The sequence below is a fragment of the Mchenga conophoros genome, linkage group LG2 (assembly GCF_057382185.1).
Source record: "Mchenga conophoros isolate Kocher_MC1m ecotype Shallow Benthic linkage group LG2, M_conophoros_male_GT1.1, whole genome shotgun sequence".
NCBI lineage: Eukaryota > Metazoa > Chordata > Actinopteri > Cichliformes > Cichlidae > Mchenga > Mchenga conophoros.
The window spans coordinates 23,400,929-23,420,335 of NC_140527.1; the positions used below are offsets into that span (position 1 = coordinate 23,400,929).

At 44.3% G+C, this 19,407-nt stretch overlaps 1 protein-coding gene and 1 long non-coding RNA gene across 2 annotated transcripts; one reads left to right on the top strand and one right to left on the bottom strand.

The window, feature by feature from the left end:
• Positions 1 to 307: 307 nt before the first annotated feature.
• On the bottom strand, positions 308 to 10,369 carry LOC146581972 (uncharacterized). The gene is made up of 3 exons (XR_014888705.1): positions 10,301 to 10,369; positions 6,310 to 6,368; positions 308 to 716 (listed from the first exon to the last, which is right to left on the bottom strand). It is a non-coding gene; the product is annotated as an uncharacterized LOC146581972 (long non-coding RNA).
• A 1,020-nt stretch (positions 10,370 to 11,389) lies between these two features.
• Positions 11,390 to 13,887, top strand: LOC146581973 (POU domain, class 3, transcription factor 4-like). Its single transcript, XM_085289025.1, has one exon. It carries the CDS (start codon positions 11,403 to 11,405, stop codon positions 12,486 to 12,488), a length of 1,086 nt encoding a protein of 361 aa, XP_085145151.1. The 5' UTR covers positions 11,390 to 11,402; the 3' UTR covers positions 12,489 to 13,887.
• Positions 13,888 to 19,407: the final 5,520 nt, after the last annotated feature.

Consider the following 19,407-nt stretch of genomic DNA (forward strand, 5'->3'; position numbering starts at 1 on the left):
CACAGAGGGATAAACCTGAAAGTGTGTGGCATGTGTGTGCGTTTGAATGATGGGGGGTGCGAGGGCAGGGAGGTGAAAGAGGAAGACGCCGTGTGTGTGTGCATGCATTAAAACAGAGGATTTTCTTGTCAGAGTAGCAGGGTTGGGGATTAGTTTAGGATCTGACTGAGACATAGGAAAAGGAGGGCTGATGACTTTAGCCACATAAAGAGATGACTGGGCAAATATGAGCATGTGCATCAATATCAGCAGTGAACATATTATAGCTACACCCAGCAGGGAGAGAGAAAAAAACATCCAGCAGACAACTGTGAAGATTTTATTTGTTTATGCACGACTGCAGGGAAGGAAATTAACATTGGTGTATTGAAACTGTTCCTATGGAAGATCTTTATGCTTCCCCAATCTGCAGATTCATATGCCAGAATAGATGCAAGTGACACACACACCCTGGTGAAAGACAGGCACTAAAATAACCTCTGTTCCAGCTGGTGGACTGCTGAGGCCCCTGCTGGGCTGTTTTAATGGGGAAAATTAGCCAAGCAGAAAGGTGGATCCTGTTTGTTATGCTCCACTGTCCCCCCCTTCCACACAGTCGGCCAAGGAGGCATCCTCTGTTGTCCTCTCTCTCTGTGTATCTGCGAGCTCTCTTGACACTGTGTATCTCCACCAGCTGCTGCTGCCTCCGTGCATCCCTCTCCTCCTGCCTCCACACTCTGCCAGGCACAGATACATGCAGGACATTTACGCGAGCACCGAAAGACACACAACACAACAGTGGAAGCCCAGTCTGCATCTGGGATCTAAAAATCACAAAACCTGCCAAGGGATTAATCCTTTAATATTTTATAATTTTATATACATTAACCCGCTCCTGCACGCGTGCTCACCAGCAACGATCCCTCTCACAGGAAAACGCAGAGGGGAGAACGCTGTGAGGAGGGGGAAAAAGACGAAAACGTGCAAACAAATGAGACGTTTGCATGATACGGGAGTCAGACTGAACAGGGCGAGACTGAGCGAAAAGAGAGAGAAGTGAGAGAGTAAAGGATGAGTGGAGGATATGCAGAGGGCTGAAAAGCTTCTTTGTTCTGGATGCCCTTGAGACAGCTGACATTGCCACAATAAGACCTTCATTCAGAGGGAAGGAGCCGTCAGCAAGCGTCAGCAAGGAAAGAGCAAGAGTCGGATTTAGTACTTTTGGCATACTGATATGTTTATAGTATGCAGAGGTGATGCCATGTTGGGTTTGTTTTTGTAAAAGGCAAATTCTCACGTTTCATCAGCATTCACATTAACTAGCAGTCTCTTCCTACTACGTGAGTTTAAAACCACCATTTCTACCTTTCCCCAACTCATCCACATCAACCAGAGAGATCCAACTGGGCCGGAAGCACAAAAGAAAGATTAGCAAACTTCCAGAGCCTTTATGATACATAGGATACAGAATTTTTATGTCTTTCCAGACTACTGCTGAGAAGTGATGGCATAAAAGCTTGTAATACCCAACTAAACCTAGAAACGGCCAAAGTGACTTGTGGTGGGTATAGGGTAGGCCAAGATGGCAGCCGCCACTGCTGTTAGGGACACACTTGCCCACATCCAATCTGTTTACCTAGATCTGTCACGAAAGCCTTCCCAAACTCACACTTTGCCAAGTTTGAGTTGAAAGAGCTGCAAAAGTTGCTAGAGTGGCAATAGATATATCCAGGTACAAATTGCAGGATGGAAGGTCACTCAAGACAGTGTTCATAAGCTGGTAAAAAATGGCTGTTGGGTTACATATCCCAAATGCCATCACAGTGTATTGTAAATGTTGACAAAGAGTTTGCTGTGGCTTTTTATGACAGTGGGATCATCATGGGCGGAAACACAGTTGTGATGTGACTTGTGATTGATGGTCAAATCTGTGCTGCCATTCAATCATTTGTTGGTCAAAGCTATGACCTGCATGACCATGAAATAATCTGCAGCAGAGTTTGGCTGTAAGTCACAGCTAGATGCTAAATCATCACAAGTTTCTGGTTGTGCAAAACATTTTGATTCTGATCGAAGGGCCTTTACACTTACAGAGAAGGAGGATAGGAACAGTGTGATCATTTAGAGGCTCACCTGCCATGCAAACACACCCGGAGTTGTTGCATGTGCTAGGAGCCAGCTTACAGCGTCTAGCATTTTCTATCTGAGCGCGACTTAAGAGTGCAAAAGTGTTTTGGGGGGTTTCCAATCAGAAGAAAGCTGGTTTAAAGATACAGCATGTAAAACTGTTGGACATGATTAAATTGCAGATTGCAGTCAACTAAATTCTGATTTCTTACTTCGCCCACATCAAGTGTATAATCTTAACAAGTCCGGCTATCATTTATTTGTAGTGAGGGTAGGCTGTCAGTCCGATGTTTACCTCAGATGGTGTCCATGTCTGTTTATTCTTTGTGAAAGGAACACGTTGATAAGTCTGTGAAGTTCACTTGTGTCCGGTGACAGTGATACTGAGATGAGTCATTGAGGATATCCTGAACTTTCCTCTCAGTAAGCGCTCCTGTTTTTGTTAGCTGCTAATATCCTCTGCTAGCTGTTGTTAGCCTCTGCTAGCTACCGTTACTGCTCCTATGTTTTTTTAATGGATTGATTCTAAGTTCATGAACATCAACATAATTTGTTGGAATACGCAGTGACATACTAAACTATGTATATTTATGATTACAACATTCTTTTTTTCAATTAAATAACCTCAAAAAATGGCTGACTGGAGCTTTAGAGAGTAAAGCGTGCTAATAGCTAAAGACAGAGGCTGAACTGTGTCACTGCTTTTGAACTGGGAATTATGCAAAGTAACTCTATTCAATGGATCGAATAAAATATTATTATTATTATTATTTCCCAGAAGGGACAGAGTATGTAATCAGTTCTGTTTGTTTGCCTGTGTATTTGTTAGCAGTTTAGCATTCACAGTTTTCAAGATATCATTTGGTCTGATGGTAGATACCAAAATCAGCTCAAGATGATTTAATTTTCTTAGAAATCCCATAATTTCTTACAGATGGCCTGCAAACTTCACAACAATAAACTAGGCCTTGTGGAACATGTGTACCTAGGCTGGAAAAACATTTGACCTTGACCTTCACTGTTAGCGTCCAAAGTCAAAGTTAACATTGAAAGAAAATTTCAAGAAACCAAATATGAAAGGGCACGGAGAGTGCTGCACAACACACTTTTTTTCAGTGCCATAACTGATGCCATAACTTCACAAACTCACACACTGCATGAATATATCTTAAAACCTGAAGTTTTTATAGCTTTTAGAAGCCAAAGATTTCAGCTAATTCCTCTCCAACCATATGTGTAACGAAGATGACAAATACACCATTTTAGTATGCAATGCTTCATTGTCATAGGTTAAAGGGCAGGGTAGCATGAATTAGGAAAAAGTTTAGTCTCCTTTGGGTTAACCCTAACCCTCCAACATTGTGTGACTTTGTTGCAAAATTCACAAATCTCCCCAAAAATGGTGCCAAAAAACAAACGAAAAAACAAAACAGCTGCAATCAAACTGGATTTTTCTTCAAGTTTTGAGTATTTTCTCAACACTTAACCCCACTTGCAGAAATACAGAGGGAGGTTAGCAAGTTTAAATTTATGTTTTCATTATCAACAGCATCACTGAGCCGCTTCTGGTTTTTACTGCGGTTCTGTCCAGCTCCTTACTTGCTGCCCGACTTGGTCACATCCTGTATCCCATGCACACTAACAAACCTCACACACAAACACACTTTCGAAATCTGAGAGTGTGTTAGGCCTCTCTTCCTCCTCACCCAAAGTTCCTGGCCCCAGGGGGTGGAGGGTCTCTACACCGGTCTTACACATCCAACTCAAACACACACACACACACTGGCAGCAGACCACATCAGAGGGGGTCCATTCCTCCCCGAGTCCACAGGTCTCTGGATAAACATATTATTCTGGATTAAATGTTTCCCATATTTGTTATTCTTCCCTTCGAGACTCCAGGTGGAATTGGTATGAAACCAAAAATCATATGTACATTCCTTTGAAGGAAAGCGCTGGTGCCGAGGGGGAATGCTCGGAACCGGGATCGAGAATTCCCTTTCGGAGTAAGAACTTGTAACAACATTTGTGCAGATTTTTCGATTGCCCCACATTCTTCGTTACACATCTAACAAAGGCTCCGCTGTGTTGTCCACAAGTGGTCTTTTCCCCTTTCAAACTCATGCTGCACTGCTACACAGCCATCTCTACAAATCCAGGAAGTGTGTGTGTGTGTGTGTGTGTGTGTGTGTGTGTGTGTGTGTGTGTGTGTGTGTGTGTGTGTGTGTGTGTGTGCTCCATGGAGGTCCACTGCTGGCTCTGAATCAGATCAAATTGGTTCAAGAGGCACTGACCCTCGCAGGGATGCTGCAGTATGTGGGTATAATTTACTCTCGTGCAGTTTGAGCAGCGATAGAAGGTGACAGCCGAGCAGCAGCTTCAGCCACTGCGAGGCCTAAATGTAAGACTTTAGATGCAGGAGCTGATCACCGAGTCCTGTTCAATTATTATGTTCAGATTACTGCCAGAGCCTCTTGCCCTATCAGAGCCCAGGTTATAGCCTTGGGCGAGCCAGTAGGAGAGGTGATGATGTGGAGTGGGAGATCACAGTCTGCCCACTTTATGGCCCCTGTGGCAATGGTAATAGTATCTGAGCTGTAATGATGGACTGCTGGATGGACACACATGTTGCGCCAACTTCTTCAATTTTCAGTAGCTGCGAGAAAGCCTTTCAATTAATAAAAGAAAGACGTGTTCCGTGTTCGGATATTAGCAGTCAGCAGCCCATCCTGCGCAATCTGATGCTCTTGAACGATCTCCAGCGTCGGCCTCCTGCATGCTAATTCAACCGTGGGCCAAAGCAGGGACACACAATAGCAGAGAAATCTATAAACCCAAAAAGACAGCGTGTTTGTTTCTCCCCAACGTGTTTATTTTCGCAAACTGCGTCGCCCCCAACTCGGGACGTGTGTTGTCGACAGAGTGTTCTTGCTTCGATGTGTTTGATGTCTCTCTTGCTCTCTCTCTGTCTCACTCTCATAGGCCCTGGAGACACCGTTGCTCATGCATAATCACCGTATGCGTCTTTCTGATGTGCCTCTGTGTGCCGCTGGTGGAGGTTAATGCGCAGAGCTGCACATGCAGAAAACACAGTCCCGAATTAGAGACAAGCAAAAAAATCCCCAAAAAGCACAACTTTGCATTTCCGACGAACGGCGAAGAACGAGGTGAACAGAGGCAGAGGGGAGTTTTGCGTCGTTTATTGAGGTGATGTAAGTACCAGGACAGCTCTCCGGGCTTGTGTGTCATTTAGCATTCTGCTGTGATAAACAACTGGATTGATTATGATGGTTTAAACACAGCATACACTGTGCTTTGCTTAATAAAACCATCTACCGCTGTAATTCATCATCCTTACCGTTACACTGAGCTGGGAAATCAGGGGGAGGTGACGGGATCTGAGGGAGGAAAGCAACGCTCACGTAGAGGGGGCAAAGAGGTCATGAGGTGTGTGTGTGTGTGTGTGTGTGTGTGTGTGTGTGTGTGTGTGTGTGTGTGTGTGTGTGTGTGATGGCAGCATCACCAGTCCTCCAGGGCTCAGCAGGCTAATTAATAATGAATCCCAGAGAGTCTGTGTTTGAAATGCAGATGTGCAACTGCCGGCTCCGCCTGCTCCTTCAGAGGGACCTGTGTGTGTGTGTGTGTGTGTGTGTGTGTGTGTGTGTGTGTGTGTGTGTGTGTGTGTGTGTGTGTGTGTGTGTGTGTGGCTTTGTAGGCCACAAGGGAAGGAATGTTGTGCTGGCTGGTTGTTTAGCTGTGGCAGAGAACTTGCTCATATTCTATATAAAATTCAGCAGGGCCATTCATTAAACGCAGACTGCGTTTGACTTTTGAGGGTGATTTGAAGGAAAACTTGGCAAGAGGAAAGGTAGATCTTTAGTGGATAAGTTCTCGCCCTTCTTTTCTGCTCCGGAGTCCTTTTCTCCTGCTCGTTGGTGCCATCAAAGGCCTCAGAAACACCCCCAACTCCTCCTCCCCAAGCTCTCGGCTCTCAATGCAGAAGAGGAGCAGAAGAAGGGCATGTGGACGAGGAGCTGGAGAGGGTCTGAAGAGCATACATCACATTTCTGTAGACTCTTACTCTTCTTCATGGGTCTCTTTTAAAGATATTCTGTGTTTATGTTCACGTGTGTCTGTGTGAACAGTTTGAAGTTTAACATATGCTAATGTTATGTAGATCTTTTTCTCTTTTTTTTTTTTTACCAGCTGTGGTGCCTTCACTGACCCAGGAACAATATTCTAGCCTCTTCTGCAAACAGCACCTGTAACACACACACACACAGACACACACACAGAGCAGTGAATAATCTCTTTGACAAACATTACCTTTGTTTGACAGAAGGCAAGAGGGACAAACAGTTTCTATTTTTTTCGGGCGTTTCAAATCCTTGCAGATAGAGAAAAAATAATAATAATAACAATAATAATAATATTCCAACAGTTGCTTTTGCAGAGAGTGTTTGTTCTCTGCGTGTAAAGACTGAAGACGTTTCGGGGAGCTGAAAGACTCCCTGACCCCGGGCCTGTGTGTGTTGTTTTGACTGAATTCATTTTCTAATTAACTACAAACCCAAAAACAATTTTACGCTGGGATTCGCATCATAGTTGGAATACTAATATCCACATCTTAGACATTTATTCAAAGTCTTTGCTGGACTCTGTGTCCTTCTGAATCCTCCAGGAAAATTAAATGACTTCATTTTAGAGGGACTTTGCAATTTAAACATTATTTTGATTGCATATTTCTGTATTTTACTTTACTTATTACTTTAAAAATGATATAGTCATGATGCTTGATTAATTGTGTATTGATTCTTTTTCATTTTGTATTTTTAGGACATCTGTTTATGTGGGGAAAACAATATAAATAATAATAATAACAACAAGAAAAACAGACAAAATAACTATTAACCTGATCCCCATAGCCTGAGACTGCTAAATAGATTCATTGAACCTATCTGCATGAAATTTTCCACTGCTTTTTAAATTTAATCTAAGATCTCCCTCCCCAAATCTGTTCACTGCACTTTTCCTTCACAGATTAAATAAATGTTAGAGGTCACAGGAAGCAGGAAAGGTCTTGTTAATCTCTGTTTGAGGGGGGAAATTTTCAAAATAAAAGTAACATTTTATAAAAATTTGTTCTTAATGAATGACACATTTTGTGTTGCTGCAGTGCTAAAGCTCTGATCACCAGTGCCCATGTTAGACGTTATCTACCCCCGTTATCTACCCCCCCCCCCCCCCCCCCCCCCCGCCCCATAAATAACATAATGGACGTTTCCGGTGGAAAATCTGAAAATGGGATAACCTTCACATAGATTTGTTTCCACAAAAGTCTTCATTCTAAACCTGTTGAAGACCTTCTCTATGCCATGATGCGCAGATGTCTGACTCTCTCTCTCACACACACACAGTGAGACAAACTGCCTCTTGAACAGTGCAGACCAAACAAACGCACCGGGCCTCATGCATTATGAATGTACATTTACACCGGCGTGCTCTCATGGGGATGAGTTTTAGCTCCACGTCGGCTACACTCACTCACTGGCGTGTCCGATGTGTGTGTGTGTGTGTGTGTGTGTGTGTGTGTGTGTGTGTGTGTGTGTGTGTGTGTGTGTGTGTGTTTAAAACCTCTGCTGGACACAAACACAGAGGTAACAATGGAGTCTGTGACTGACAGCTCCGTGTCAAAACCAGCGCTTTAAAAAAATGATAAATAATTTTTAAAAGACATTTTAGTTTCGGGTGTGTTTCTGTAAAAGACGCACCCCCCCCCCCCCCCCCCCCCCCCCCCTCACAAACACACACTCCCCTCCGGTGTCACTATCCTTTATTAGCGACGTCACGGGTTAATGGGGATATCGATTTTACTGTCTGGGAGCTTGTAAAGTGTGCGCGGCGGGTGTCAGGGATGAGAGCACAAGCACAAGTTTAGACTCAGAGGTGACATGGATGGATCGAGATTCCTTTAAAAGAAGCCAAACCAAAGAAACTACAACAACAACAACAACAATAATAATAATAATAATAATAATAATAATAATAATAATAATAATAATAATGATGATGATAAAAAATGTGCTTATGAAAAATAAACTACAAGAACCTCATAAATACAAATTAATAAAAGTGTTTTCATCCCCCTTCTTATTTTGATAGGAAACAAGCCGGGAAATAACGTTTATGTCATGCACGCTTCTAACACCGAGGAGCAGAGATTTAAGCTTCGTGGGGAAAGTTTGCAAAGGTCACGACACCAAGTGGCAGGTCCCGCCCCGAGGCCCAGAGCTGTCTCCACAGCAGACTGAGTCTGATTTATAGAAAAGCTACAGCATTAATGTTGTGACCTGAACGGCCAAGATCGAGGCAAAAAAAATAAAAAAATAAAACAAAATAAAACAATATAAAATACTTCACGACTGTCAGCTGCAGTTCTAACCTTGCATATGAAACGCAACTCCACTGTCATTTTTTTTAAATAATATTTTTTTGGGGAAAAGCTTCCAAACTATAACAATAAAACTGAAGCACTTGTCAATTATTATAAGAGGAAAAAAATGTAACAATGCCTTTAAAGTTAGAAACATCATAGAGCCAAGACTCAGACTCTCCAAAGGAAACCTGTCATGTTGTCTCTCTCTGCTCTGTTCTGCGGCATATATATAATTAAAGTGACCTCACATGAGATATTAATCAGCAGTGCTGAACACAAATGTTGCGCTCGCCAGTGCATGTTTCAAACTTGCAATCAATACGCGGTTTATTAGAGACCTTAATAAACATGACGGTGGATATGACACTCTACTCGCATTCGGTTTTGAGTGAATCTGTTTCTTTTTTTTTAGTGTAAATAGAAGCATTTATTTACAGTCCCACGCGTGCCACGCGAGGAAGGAGGGACACTGCTTTTCTTTTCCTTTTTCCTGAAAACTGAATCCATTTTTGTTTTCTTGTTTACCTTATAATTTTATTTTAGTCTGCCTAAATGAAGTCGTGAAACAAATCTATTTATTTCCTTCTCTGCTTATACAGTAAACAGCCCGAGTCAGAAGATAATCACTGGTTAAGACTCGCTTACAGCCGCCAGGCAAACACAAACAAGCCGCTGAACAAACGCTCCACGAAGCAACACTAACACACAAAGACACACACATAAAATAAAAATAAAATGAAGAAATGATAAGTCAGTTAGTTGGAGTTATTTAGCACTAGTGCGCACTGGTTTAAGATAGAGTCTGCAGTGTTAGTGCGTGGTGTAAGTGTAGCAGGGCTGGCTCGGGTTATCTGTGAATGGGCTCTTTATTGGAGGCGCGGAGCGGGGATTTGCCTTTTATTCGCCTCGCTATGGAAACGCGCTCGACGGCAGAAAAATGTTGACGCGAATAAAAGGAATCGGCACAAGGAGCAGTTTCTAGAGAAGCATCTGTTACACTTAGAAACTTAGACTATCGAGAGCAATACAGCCCCCTCTCAAAGTCCCTCTCCTGTCTGCTTTATGCACCACAAAAAAACCCGCAGACTTCATCTTTGTAAAGACCCGAAAATGAAAAAGAAAGAGAAAAAAAATGTTTTTTATATTCAAATTTAGTTCGAGTAAATCTGAATTTAAAATCTTACATTTTGTTCAATTTTTCGTATTACATATAATTAATTAATTGTTTTTTTCCCAGGAATATCCTTTTTATTTCTTTTGAAATGGAGACCCCCATCCTCCAAAATCACTTCACGGTGCGTGTCATTTAATATGACACGTATGAAACTGCGGGAGCCGCTACTAACGCTGCGCAATAACTTTATATTTTGCATTTAATTCTCTCCCCCCCACCTCCAGTCCCATAACAGCTCCAAACGAAGCAACCCAATTCAGCAAACTAGGCCACTGGAACAACACTGCCATTCACATCAAATATTCAGCCACTTTCACCCAACTTCCACAGACGCAGACACATAGGGAATTTACACGTAAGGCCGCAGCAGAATGAGAATAAAGACACGACAAAACGTATCTGATTAATTATCCTTCCATCCACAGGCGAATCTACTGCACCATGTAAGAGTTAAGAGCGCAAACATCCTGCCATCCTCACAGCTAACTGCCCGTCTGTCACCCCCACCCCACCACGGTTATCGAGGCCCCGTCCACCCTCCAGCACATCCCTGTCCGAAGTTCTATAGCCCGCGCTCAGCTCACCTTGCTCCGGCCTCCTCCTCTGTCTTCCACCAGCAGCGTGTAGCTCGGCTATACTCGGCGCTCTTTAATGACTTTCTGGTGGCTGCAGCCTTCTTTTATTTCTTCTAAATGTATGAAAATGTATGCAAATTTAAATCAAGCTTAACCTGGGAGCTCGAGCAATATATTTAATGGAATTTCAGACCAATAAGGAGATTGCAACGCAGTCTTCTAATGGCAAATATAATTACGCCGCTAAGTTAGCTCGCTGATTTGCAGATCTTTTTTTCCCCAACTCTGAGAAGACCTGATGAGATTCTTAAATACTGGGAGTGATAAGTGTCTACTGGCTGTGCTCGCGTTTATCTCTTTGAACGTGGGTAACATGGAGACGTTTTCCTTCTGGGAAAATGTGTAAGGTGAGCAGATGTGGATTTTGGGCTCTTGTAGAAATATTATTTCATATCTCTATGTGTTTTATGAATATTCCAGTTTTGGAGAGAAAGACGGCAAGAGTAAAGTCAAACATGTGTGTTATATTTTCACAAGCTCGGGATTATGGATAGCCCGTGCGTAAAGCAATTTTGCCTGAAACACTCTCTCCAGACGTGTCATTCTACAAACACCTGAGGAAATATTCTCCAAGTTAATAATTAGCAGTGAGAACTGCTCTTAGTTTAATTGTATCCTTTTAAATTAAGTGCTGGCACGTCTAAGAAATGCCATTGCGCTTTAATCTCCTTCTTTGCGCGCGCTCAAGGGTGACAGGAGCAGCAATAAACTCGTGCGTAAATCAGTTGGAAACTTTAATTAATAAACAGGAACTGCGCTCCACGCTCACATCATTCCACAGCCAGACCCACTGGACCAGCACTCCGACACACTTCCGGTTCGACAGCCTGTAAACCTTTTCCTACCCGCAGCTCTGCTGCCGGAGGCGGAGGTTTCGGGTGTGCGCCGTCATTGGCGGAGACGTGTCGTCACCGCGTCTCGATCGGACTGTGAGTGGTGGTGGAGGCTGTCAGTCACTCCCAAGCTGCTGCTGAGCCTCCGGAGAGAGGGAGATGTCAGAGGCTGAGCTGCTCCCTCTCTTCAGTAGCATTAGTGGGGTTGAGCAGCCAGCATGGCCACAGCTGCCTCTAGCCCCTACACCCTGCTCAGTTCCAGTCCCATGATCCACCCGGAGAGCCAGGCCATGCAGCCTGCTAGCCCCTACAGAGGACATCAGAAACTGCTCCAGAGTGACTACCTGCAAAGTGTCCAGAACGGGCACTCCCTCGGGCACCAGTGGGCAAGCAACCTGTCGGAGGGGAGCCCCTGGTCGGCCTCCATGGAGCAGCAGGACGTGAAACCGGGCCGAGAAGACCTCCAGCTCGGCATCATCCATCACCGCTCTCCGCACGTAGCGCATCACTCTCCTCATCACAACAACCATGGCAACCACCCGGGAGCCTGGGGTACTCCGGTGTCCCACAACTCCTCGATCACCAGCGGGCAGCAGATCAACATCTACTCCCAGACGGGCTTCACTGTCAACGGCATGCTGGACCACGGGGGACTCACACCTCCACCCAACCCGCAGGGCCAAGGCATGCACCCGGGCCTCAGGGACACACTTAGCCCCGAGCACAGCGACCTCGGCGGACACCACTGCCACGACCACTCCGACGAGGAAACGCCGACTTCGGACGAGCTGGAGCACTTTGCCAAGCAGTTCAAACAGAGGAGAATCAAACTGGGCTTTACGCAGGCGGACGTGGGTTTGGCTCTGGGCACGCTGTACGGTAACGTCTTTTCCCAAACTACTATCTGCAGGTTCGAGGCTTTGCAGCTGAGCTTTAAAAACATGTGCAAACTAAAGCCGCTGCTGAACAAGTGGCTGGAGGAGGCGGACTCGTCCACGGGCAGCTCCAGCAGTATAGACAAGATAGCAGCTCAGGGGAGAAAGAGGAAGAAGAGGACGTCCATCGAAGTGAGCGTGAAGGGAGTTCTCGAGACGCACTTTCTCAAGTGTCCCAAGCCTTCCGCGCAGGAGATCACGTCGCTGGCGGACTCGCTTCAGTTGGAGAAGGAGGTGGTGCGCGTGTGGTTCTGCAACCGGAGGCAGAAGGAGAAGCGCATGACACCGCCCGGAGAGCAGCCGCCCCACGAGGGACCCTATTCTCACAGCGGGAGCGCGGGAGACGCCTCCTCGTGCCATGATCTCTGACCGAAGCACCTGGAGGAATCCCCCCCACGCCCCCCACCCCCTCCGACACACACCTCCACCTCCACCCGGTGCAGACTCTCGAGCGCTCGGACGCGCGGTGGCACCTTGTAGCCCTCCGCACCTGTCCCGGTACAGACTCGCCCGGATGCCTCCAGCACTGAAACAATAACAGAGATACCTGTTCAGCCTTCGTCATTGTTTTTCCTGCCACGAGGGCATTATCCTATAGCGGCATATCAAACATCACATTCCAGATCACCTTTCTTTTTCTATTTTCTTTTTTGGGAGAGCCCGCCACTTTTTTTTCTCTCCATCACGGATATACATACAAAAAATGTGCCTAATAACCTGCCAGCGCCTTTGGTTTGTGCGTGTGTGTGTGTATGCGTGTGCGTGTGTGTGTCACCGTTTTTAACATCAGCTCGGTAATAACGATAAGATGGGACTGATGGTTTTGTTTTTATTGTTGTTTTCGTGGCTTTCCTCACACACGCCGTGCTCCCGTTGTACCCACGATCGGCGGCGTGGAACCAGTAATAATAACAACAACACCAATAATAACAACAACAACAATAATAATAATAATAATAATAATAATAATAATAATGTTACTGTTCTTAATTGATTTGTACCAGCACCAGAGGCCATTTTTTACACTCCACCTCACGCTTCCCCCTCGGGCTTTTCCAACGCCTTAGTTCTCCTCATATTTACAGTCATTTACTTTGTAACGTAGAAGATCTGTTTTTTTTTTTCTTTTTGTGCATTTGCAACCTTAGGCCCTCATTCCAGCTGTGCAGCCACTCTACATGACTCTTGGAGGACTGTTTTGCTTTCTTTTACTTTTGGCCTGTAGCTTACGAGGGTTGTACGAAGCCACGCGCAGTTGCAGCTCTATTTATTCATTTACTTCTTTTTTTATTTCGATCATCTTCGACCATTTAAACTGTGCGGACTCTGAAAAAGGACACGAAAGAGCCGAGAGTCTAGAAAGCAACGCTATACACCTGCCTATAATTTTAATGTACGTTCACTATCGAAATTTTATAATCTTAAATACTCCTGTTATTTGGTTTATTTCTTAAGTATTTTTTCGAATATTGTACAGTTTTATATATTACCCTTTTGAAGTCATTAATTTAAATAAATGATCTTAGTTATTCACGCACTTGATTAGCAGTGTTTTAAGAGAAAGAAAAAAGCAAACAAACACGCGAAAAATTTAAAAATCAAAAAACAAAGAAAAAAATTATTTTCAATAAGACTGAATGAACTGTTTCGGCGGTTTTATTCCAAATTTCAATGACAGCTCAAGTAATTATTTATTTTCAGTATAAAGCTTGTATTATGTTTTTGAAATAAACTATGTATGTTGTAATAAACCATTTCTTGCTACAACTGCTCACTGTCCGAAGCAGAAGTCAGCTTCTGATTTTCTTTTTTTTTTTTTTTTTTAGAAAAGTAAAGACTATTCAGAAGTTGTTTTTTAAATCACAGCTTCCTCTTATTGTTATGGAAACAAAGCAATAATTTAAATGAATCACAGCACTTTAAAAAAATATTGCTTTTAAAAGCTTGTATATAATGTGGAGCATTCTGTGTGGGAAATGGTTCGAGCTGAGCTTGTGATTAATTCTGCAAAGTCACCAGATCAGTCCCTTAATGCTGCTTTCAAACTCTTATATTTAGGTGAATTATATTGTTAGGCCGCGTAACCTTCACTTGGCCTCAATGTCATGTCAAGAGGCATCTTTTGCCAACTAAATAACAAATAAATAAATAAATCTCTACAACTAACAGCTGTAAAATATCCAGTGGTTCACAGAGACCCTGCACTGCAAACTGAGACGCTTTCTCCTGCAGTTCCACTGAAATGTTATTGTCCGGGCCCTCTGCCCTTCTCAATCAGACATGCGTGATTTATCGCCTGGGCCGCTGGGCCTGACAGCAAAACACAATGACACACATATACTCAGACACACACACACACACACAATCAGAAGCAGATGAATCTCATTTCAAAGGCTATGGCTGTGTATAATTGGCCATGCCAGGGCAAAATAAAGCTGTACTCCCCCTTTAGAAAAAAGAAAGAAAAACATCATAATGCCCCAAAATAATTTAGGGATGGTTTTGGAAATAAGTAGATGCATTCAGTACTGCTTAAATGTTTCAAAAATAGATCTGGAGAGGGAAAGTGAAAGAGGGAGAGGGAGAGGGAGGAGAGGAGAGGAGAGGCGGAAGGGTGCTAGGCCTTGCCTTGAAATGGGGAGCCTGACTGGAATACTAATGTGTCTGAATTTATGCATCTCCTCAGTCTGCAGCCCTGAGAGGGGGGTGGGGGAGACAGAGAGAGAGAGAGGAGAGAGGAGAGGGAGGAGAAGGGGAAAGAAAAGGGTGTGAGGGTGGAGGTGAAGAGGAGGAGGGGGGGGGGGGGTAATGTAGAAGAAGAGAAAAGTAAAACCATGGCTGATTGATTCTATCCATCTATTTTAGTCTGAAATAATCCCCAGCTTCTGGGAGGAAGAAAATGACCCTGGAAGGAAGGAAGAACCCAGAAGCCGAGCAAATAAAGCAAAGCAAGCCAAGGTCCACGGTGGCGCTGCGGTATCCTTGAGCCTCTTCCACCTCTCCTTCCCCATGCAAACCCATCCAAATATGTTTTTAAAGAGTAACCAGCACCTCGGCGTGAATAACTTACCAGTTTTAAAAATGACTGACTTGGGGAGATTGTGTAAAGGATATTGAGTAAAGAAGAAGAAGGGAAAAAAGATAACAGGTGCAAGATGAAAGCATACTTCAGAGGTATTGAATGATGAACTTCAGGTAATTATTTTTCAAAAAAAAAAAAGGAGAAAAAAACGCTTCAGGTTGGCTCGGCTCGGCGCTCTGGCAAATAATTGAGCTTCTGAATCAGATCCTGAGTGACTGAGTGACAATAGAGAGGCAGGAGTGGTGAAGTTGTGCAGTAGCAGTTTTGGAGGATGAGCAGAGTTGTTTACGTGCAGATTATAATGGGAGCAGCTGACTCACACCTTTTCTTTTTTTTCATAATTACATCTCTTCTAACCTTTTGTTCTCTTTTAATCTATTCTCTCTTTCAAAGAATCTGTCTGAAAGTTAAACCATTAAATAAACTGTTTTCCTGTATTTTTTATACTGTTACTTTGCCCATAATCATAATAATATTAATACAATCTGTCAAGCTCAGTGAAACGACTGAAACACGTTGTGATTAAAGTAACTTCAGGTGGTGCAAAGATTCTGGGGAAGGCAGGAAAGAGCAGAAGGGGCTGATATACTGTTTGCAGTAAAACGTTGGAGGTTAAAGCAAGGACACTCAACATCACATTTCTCTTTAATTAGACAGGGCTGCAGTCTATCTGCCATAGCAAGAGCACAGAGAAGAGCCAAACAGCAGCACCACATGAGAGGATGGGAGTAATGAATGTCGGCTGCTCGTCTGCCACGTGGTTCTTTCACTTTTGGACACCAGTCCTGTCTCTTCCTTTAACTTAAAGTGTATAAAATGATCCGCTCTCCTAATGTTTGCTGTGTCTGCTGCGTTACCTATCGTACTGCGTCCTTTCTGCTTAGAACTGGATACCTGCTGTATTCAACCACATGTGACCAGTTCAGCCCCTCATTTTTATTTCTCTTTTTTTCACTTTTGCCTAATCCGAACTGCCTAAGACCTGGCAGGATTTGTATGACAAACATATATTCCTACCAAAACTTTAAAATAAAGTTCAGTAAACATGACCACTATTACGCGGACTAAAGAAATTTTAAAAATGACAACGTTTGATACAGGAATAAAAAGAAGTAAAGCAAATAGTTATTATTATAGTGGATGTTTATGGAAAACGATCCAAAGATTTCCAAGGAGACAAGCAAACTCTTCAATAAAACACACCTTACAATCTGTTAGGACCAAGTGGTTCAGTCTGAGAGGCCTCAGGTGAAGCTAGAGGAAGAAAAGAGGGAAAGATTTTATTCATTCTTCATAAATAAGCTCTGGACTCAGAGCATAAAGAAAAAAAGTTAACTTCCTCTCATGGGAATTGATTTAGTTGTTTTGGAGTCTTGTCTTTATGTTCACACTTGTTGCAGGCCGATTATAATGTACACCACAGCATTTTTCAGCCTCTGTAGGATTATAACCTCCTGGTCCTGCAGGAGCACAATGTCTCAGTGAGAGAGAGCAAACTTCACAGCTGCTTTATCGCCGCTGGTGCTGATGCACTGGAGGACAGTCAGCTCTGTATACCTTCCAACTGGACGGTGGAGAGACAGAAGAAAAGCAAGCAGGGTGAGGATGAGGAGGGAGAAAGGGGGCGCATCTGCAAACAGGTGTAAGCTGAAATCAGTTTCACCTCCTCAGCTCTGGTATTGTGACACCAGGGTCGGCTAACTGTTAGGTTGGGTGGGTTTGACTCTTCCAGAAAGGATTGCTCCATCTCTCCTGGCAAAAGCATAAATTTAGTTTTTGTATGTGTGAGTTTTCCAGGTTTCTCACATGAATGGAGTCACTGATGAAGCCCTTTAAAATCCCAGAATCACTAGTGTGCCCCCCCCCACACCGGGTCAGTAATTAATAATAAAAATCGTGTCAGTGGAACAGCTGCCTCTGACATCCGGTTGCTCCTCTCTGTCTAGGCTGTGTCATTCATGCCTTTGCAGTCAATTAAAGCTATATTACCGCTGTGCAGTGTGATCCATCAATTAAGCAACATGTGAACACAAAGCGATACAGTACAGCTTGACATTTTCCAGGCTGCACTTTTTTTGTTGATGTGACGTTAGGGTGGTCACACGTGGCCCACGATTAAGCTGTACAAAGTGCCAGGTTTATAGGGGAACCCACGAACGTGGAAACACACACACAGAAGAAAGGCCTGTTTGTGGCGCAGTGAGTAAATCACTGTGTCTGATATCTTCATTTGAGACAGGGGGCTGATCACCGCTCGTCCTGCTTGTTCCACATTAACTCATTATCACACGCGCTCACTCCATTAATTCTCCCGCTTTTATTAGCTGCAGGAGCGCGCGCGCGCGAACACGCGCACAGTGGGCCGATGACAGCCACTGCCTCTACCTCATCTGACAGCTAATGGCTTCATTAGGAGCAGCGTGTTAATTGGCTGACTTTAGGGAGACGCTCGTTAATGAGGATAAATAGATTCACACCTGAGCGGGGCGCTACCCAGCCACAGCAGCACTGTGGGAGCCGTGGAAGAGACGCGAGTGTGGGCTGCAGATACGACTGCATCGGTTTGAGTGAGCGGAGAAGAGACCTGTCCCGCTCTCCTCCTTCCTCCCAGCCTAAGCGCGGTGGTGTTTTCATTGCCAGGCAGACTTATTAGCCGAGTGGTTGATTAGCACCAGGAGGCCAAAACAAAGAGCAGTATGTCAAAGCAATTAGCCCCACTGTTTACCTCTTAGCTCCCACGATGACTGCAAAATGCATCTAATCCAGGACAGAGAGAGAAGGAGGGAGTCAGCTCAGACAGTTTCAGGAAAAGGACAACAGCTGGTCCCTGGGCCAAAGTGTGTGTGTGTGTGTGTGTGTGTGTGTGTGTGTGTGTGTGTGTGTGTGTGTGTGTGTGTGTGCGCGCGCGCGCGCGCGCATTGTGATGGGAGCAGTCCTCGTGCCTCAATCCATCTGCTTTCCTGCCTAGACCCTCCATCCTCTGCTGTCTGCTCGTGACAGCTCCGACACGCAGACACTCACACGCAGACGCGCGCTTCTCCTTTAACACGCCACTGCTTAGAGGAGCTCATATCCTCAGGGGAGCGGGGTGGGGAGGTGGTGCTGGTGGGGTGGGCAGACAAAATGGAAGCAGGCGAGACTGATGATTTACATCAGGGTAGGAGGACACGGATCCAACCTGGGACGCTGCGTGTTCAACGCTTGTGGAAGTTGGCATGTACTGGAAGGTAATACCACCTAGTGGTGGCTAGAACCCGCTGCAGGTCATTGATGTTTGTTGGGGGAGGCAGGGGAACAAAGGGAAGGAGAAGCGGCTCGAGATGCGCAGGTATTTTGGAAAGAACCGGTTCACTCAAGTTCGCAAACGAAAAACTTTTTTTTTTCTGACACAACTGTTAAAGCTATTTTAGTTGGAACATCATTTAGTTTTCAACAGGACAATGACCCCAAACACACCTCCAGGCTGTGTAAGGGCTATTTGACCAAGAGGGAGAGTGATGGAGTGCCTCCACGGTCACCTGACCTAAACCCAGTCGAGATGGTTTGGGATGAAATGGACCGACAGAAGAGCCAACAAGTGCTCAGCATCTCTGGGAACACCTTCAAGAGTGTTGGAAACCATTGCAGGCGATGAAGAGTGTGCAAAGCAGTAGTGGCTATTTTAAAGAATCTAAAACGTGTTTGGAGTTATTTCAGACGTTTTTGTTTACTACATAATTCCACATGTGCTCATTCATAGTTTTGATGCCTTCAGTGAGAATCTACAACGTAAGTAGTCATGAAAATAAAGAATGAGAAGGTGTGTCCAAACTTTTTGACTGGTAGTGTAGCAGAGGGTGTTGTTAATCAGTTTCAATTACTTTGGTGTCAATAAAATGAACAACAGGTGTAGTAGAGGGGCAACAATGAGACAACCTCCAAAACAGGGATGCTTTCACAGGTGGAGGTGATTGACATTTTTCCTTCCTCAACTCTTTTTGTTTGTTTTTCACTAGAATTACACTCAGGGTGAGTATCACAATGGATCAACTGCTTATTAACATCTATATCTACACAGCCAGTCACATGGCAGCGACTCAATACATGTGAGGTCAAGGCCACGTGCTGAAGTTCAAATTGAACATCAGTGGAGAAGGTGATTGAGTGACTTTGATTGTGGCATGATTGCTGGTGCAGACTCAGGCTGGCCTGAGTGTTTCAGAAACT

Coding starts and splice junctions, on each gene's coding strand:
- LOC146581973 (XM_085289025.1), top strand. CDS start 11,403: ATGGCCACAGCTGCCTCTAGCCCCTACACCCTGCTCAGTTCCAGTCCC.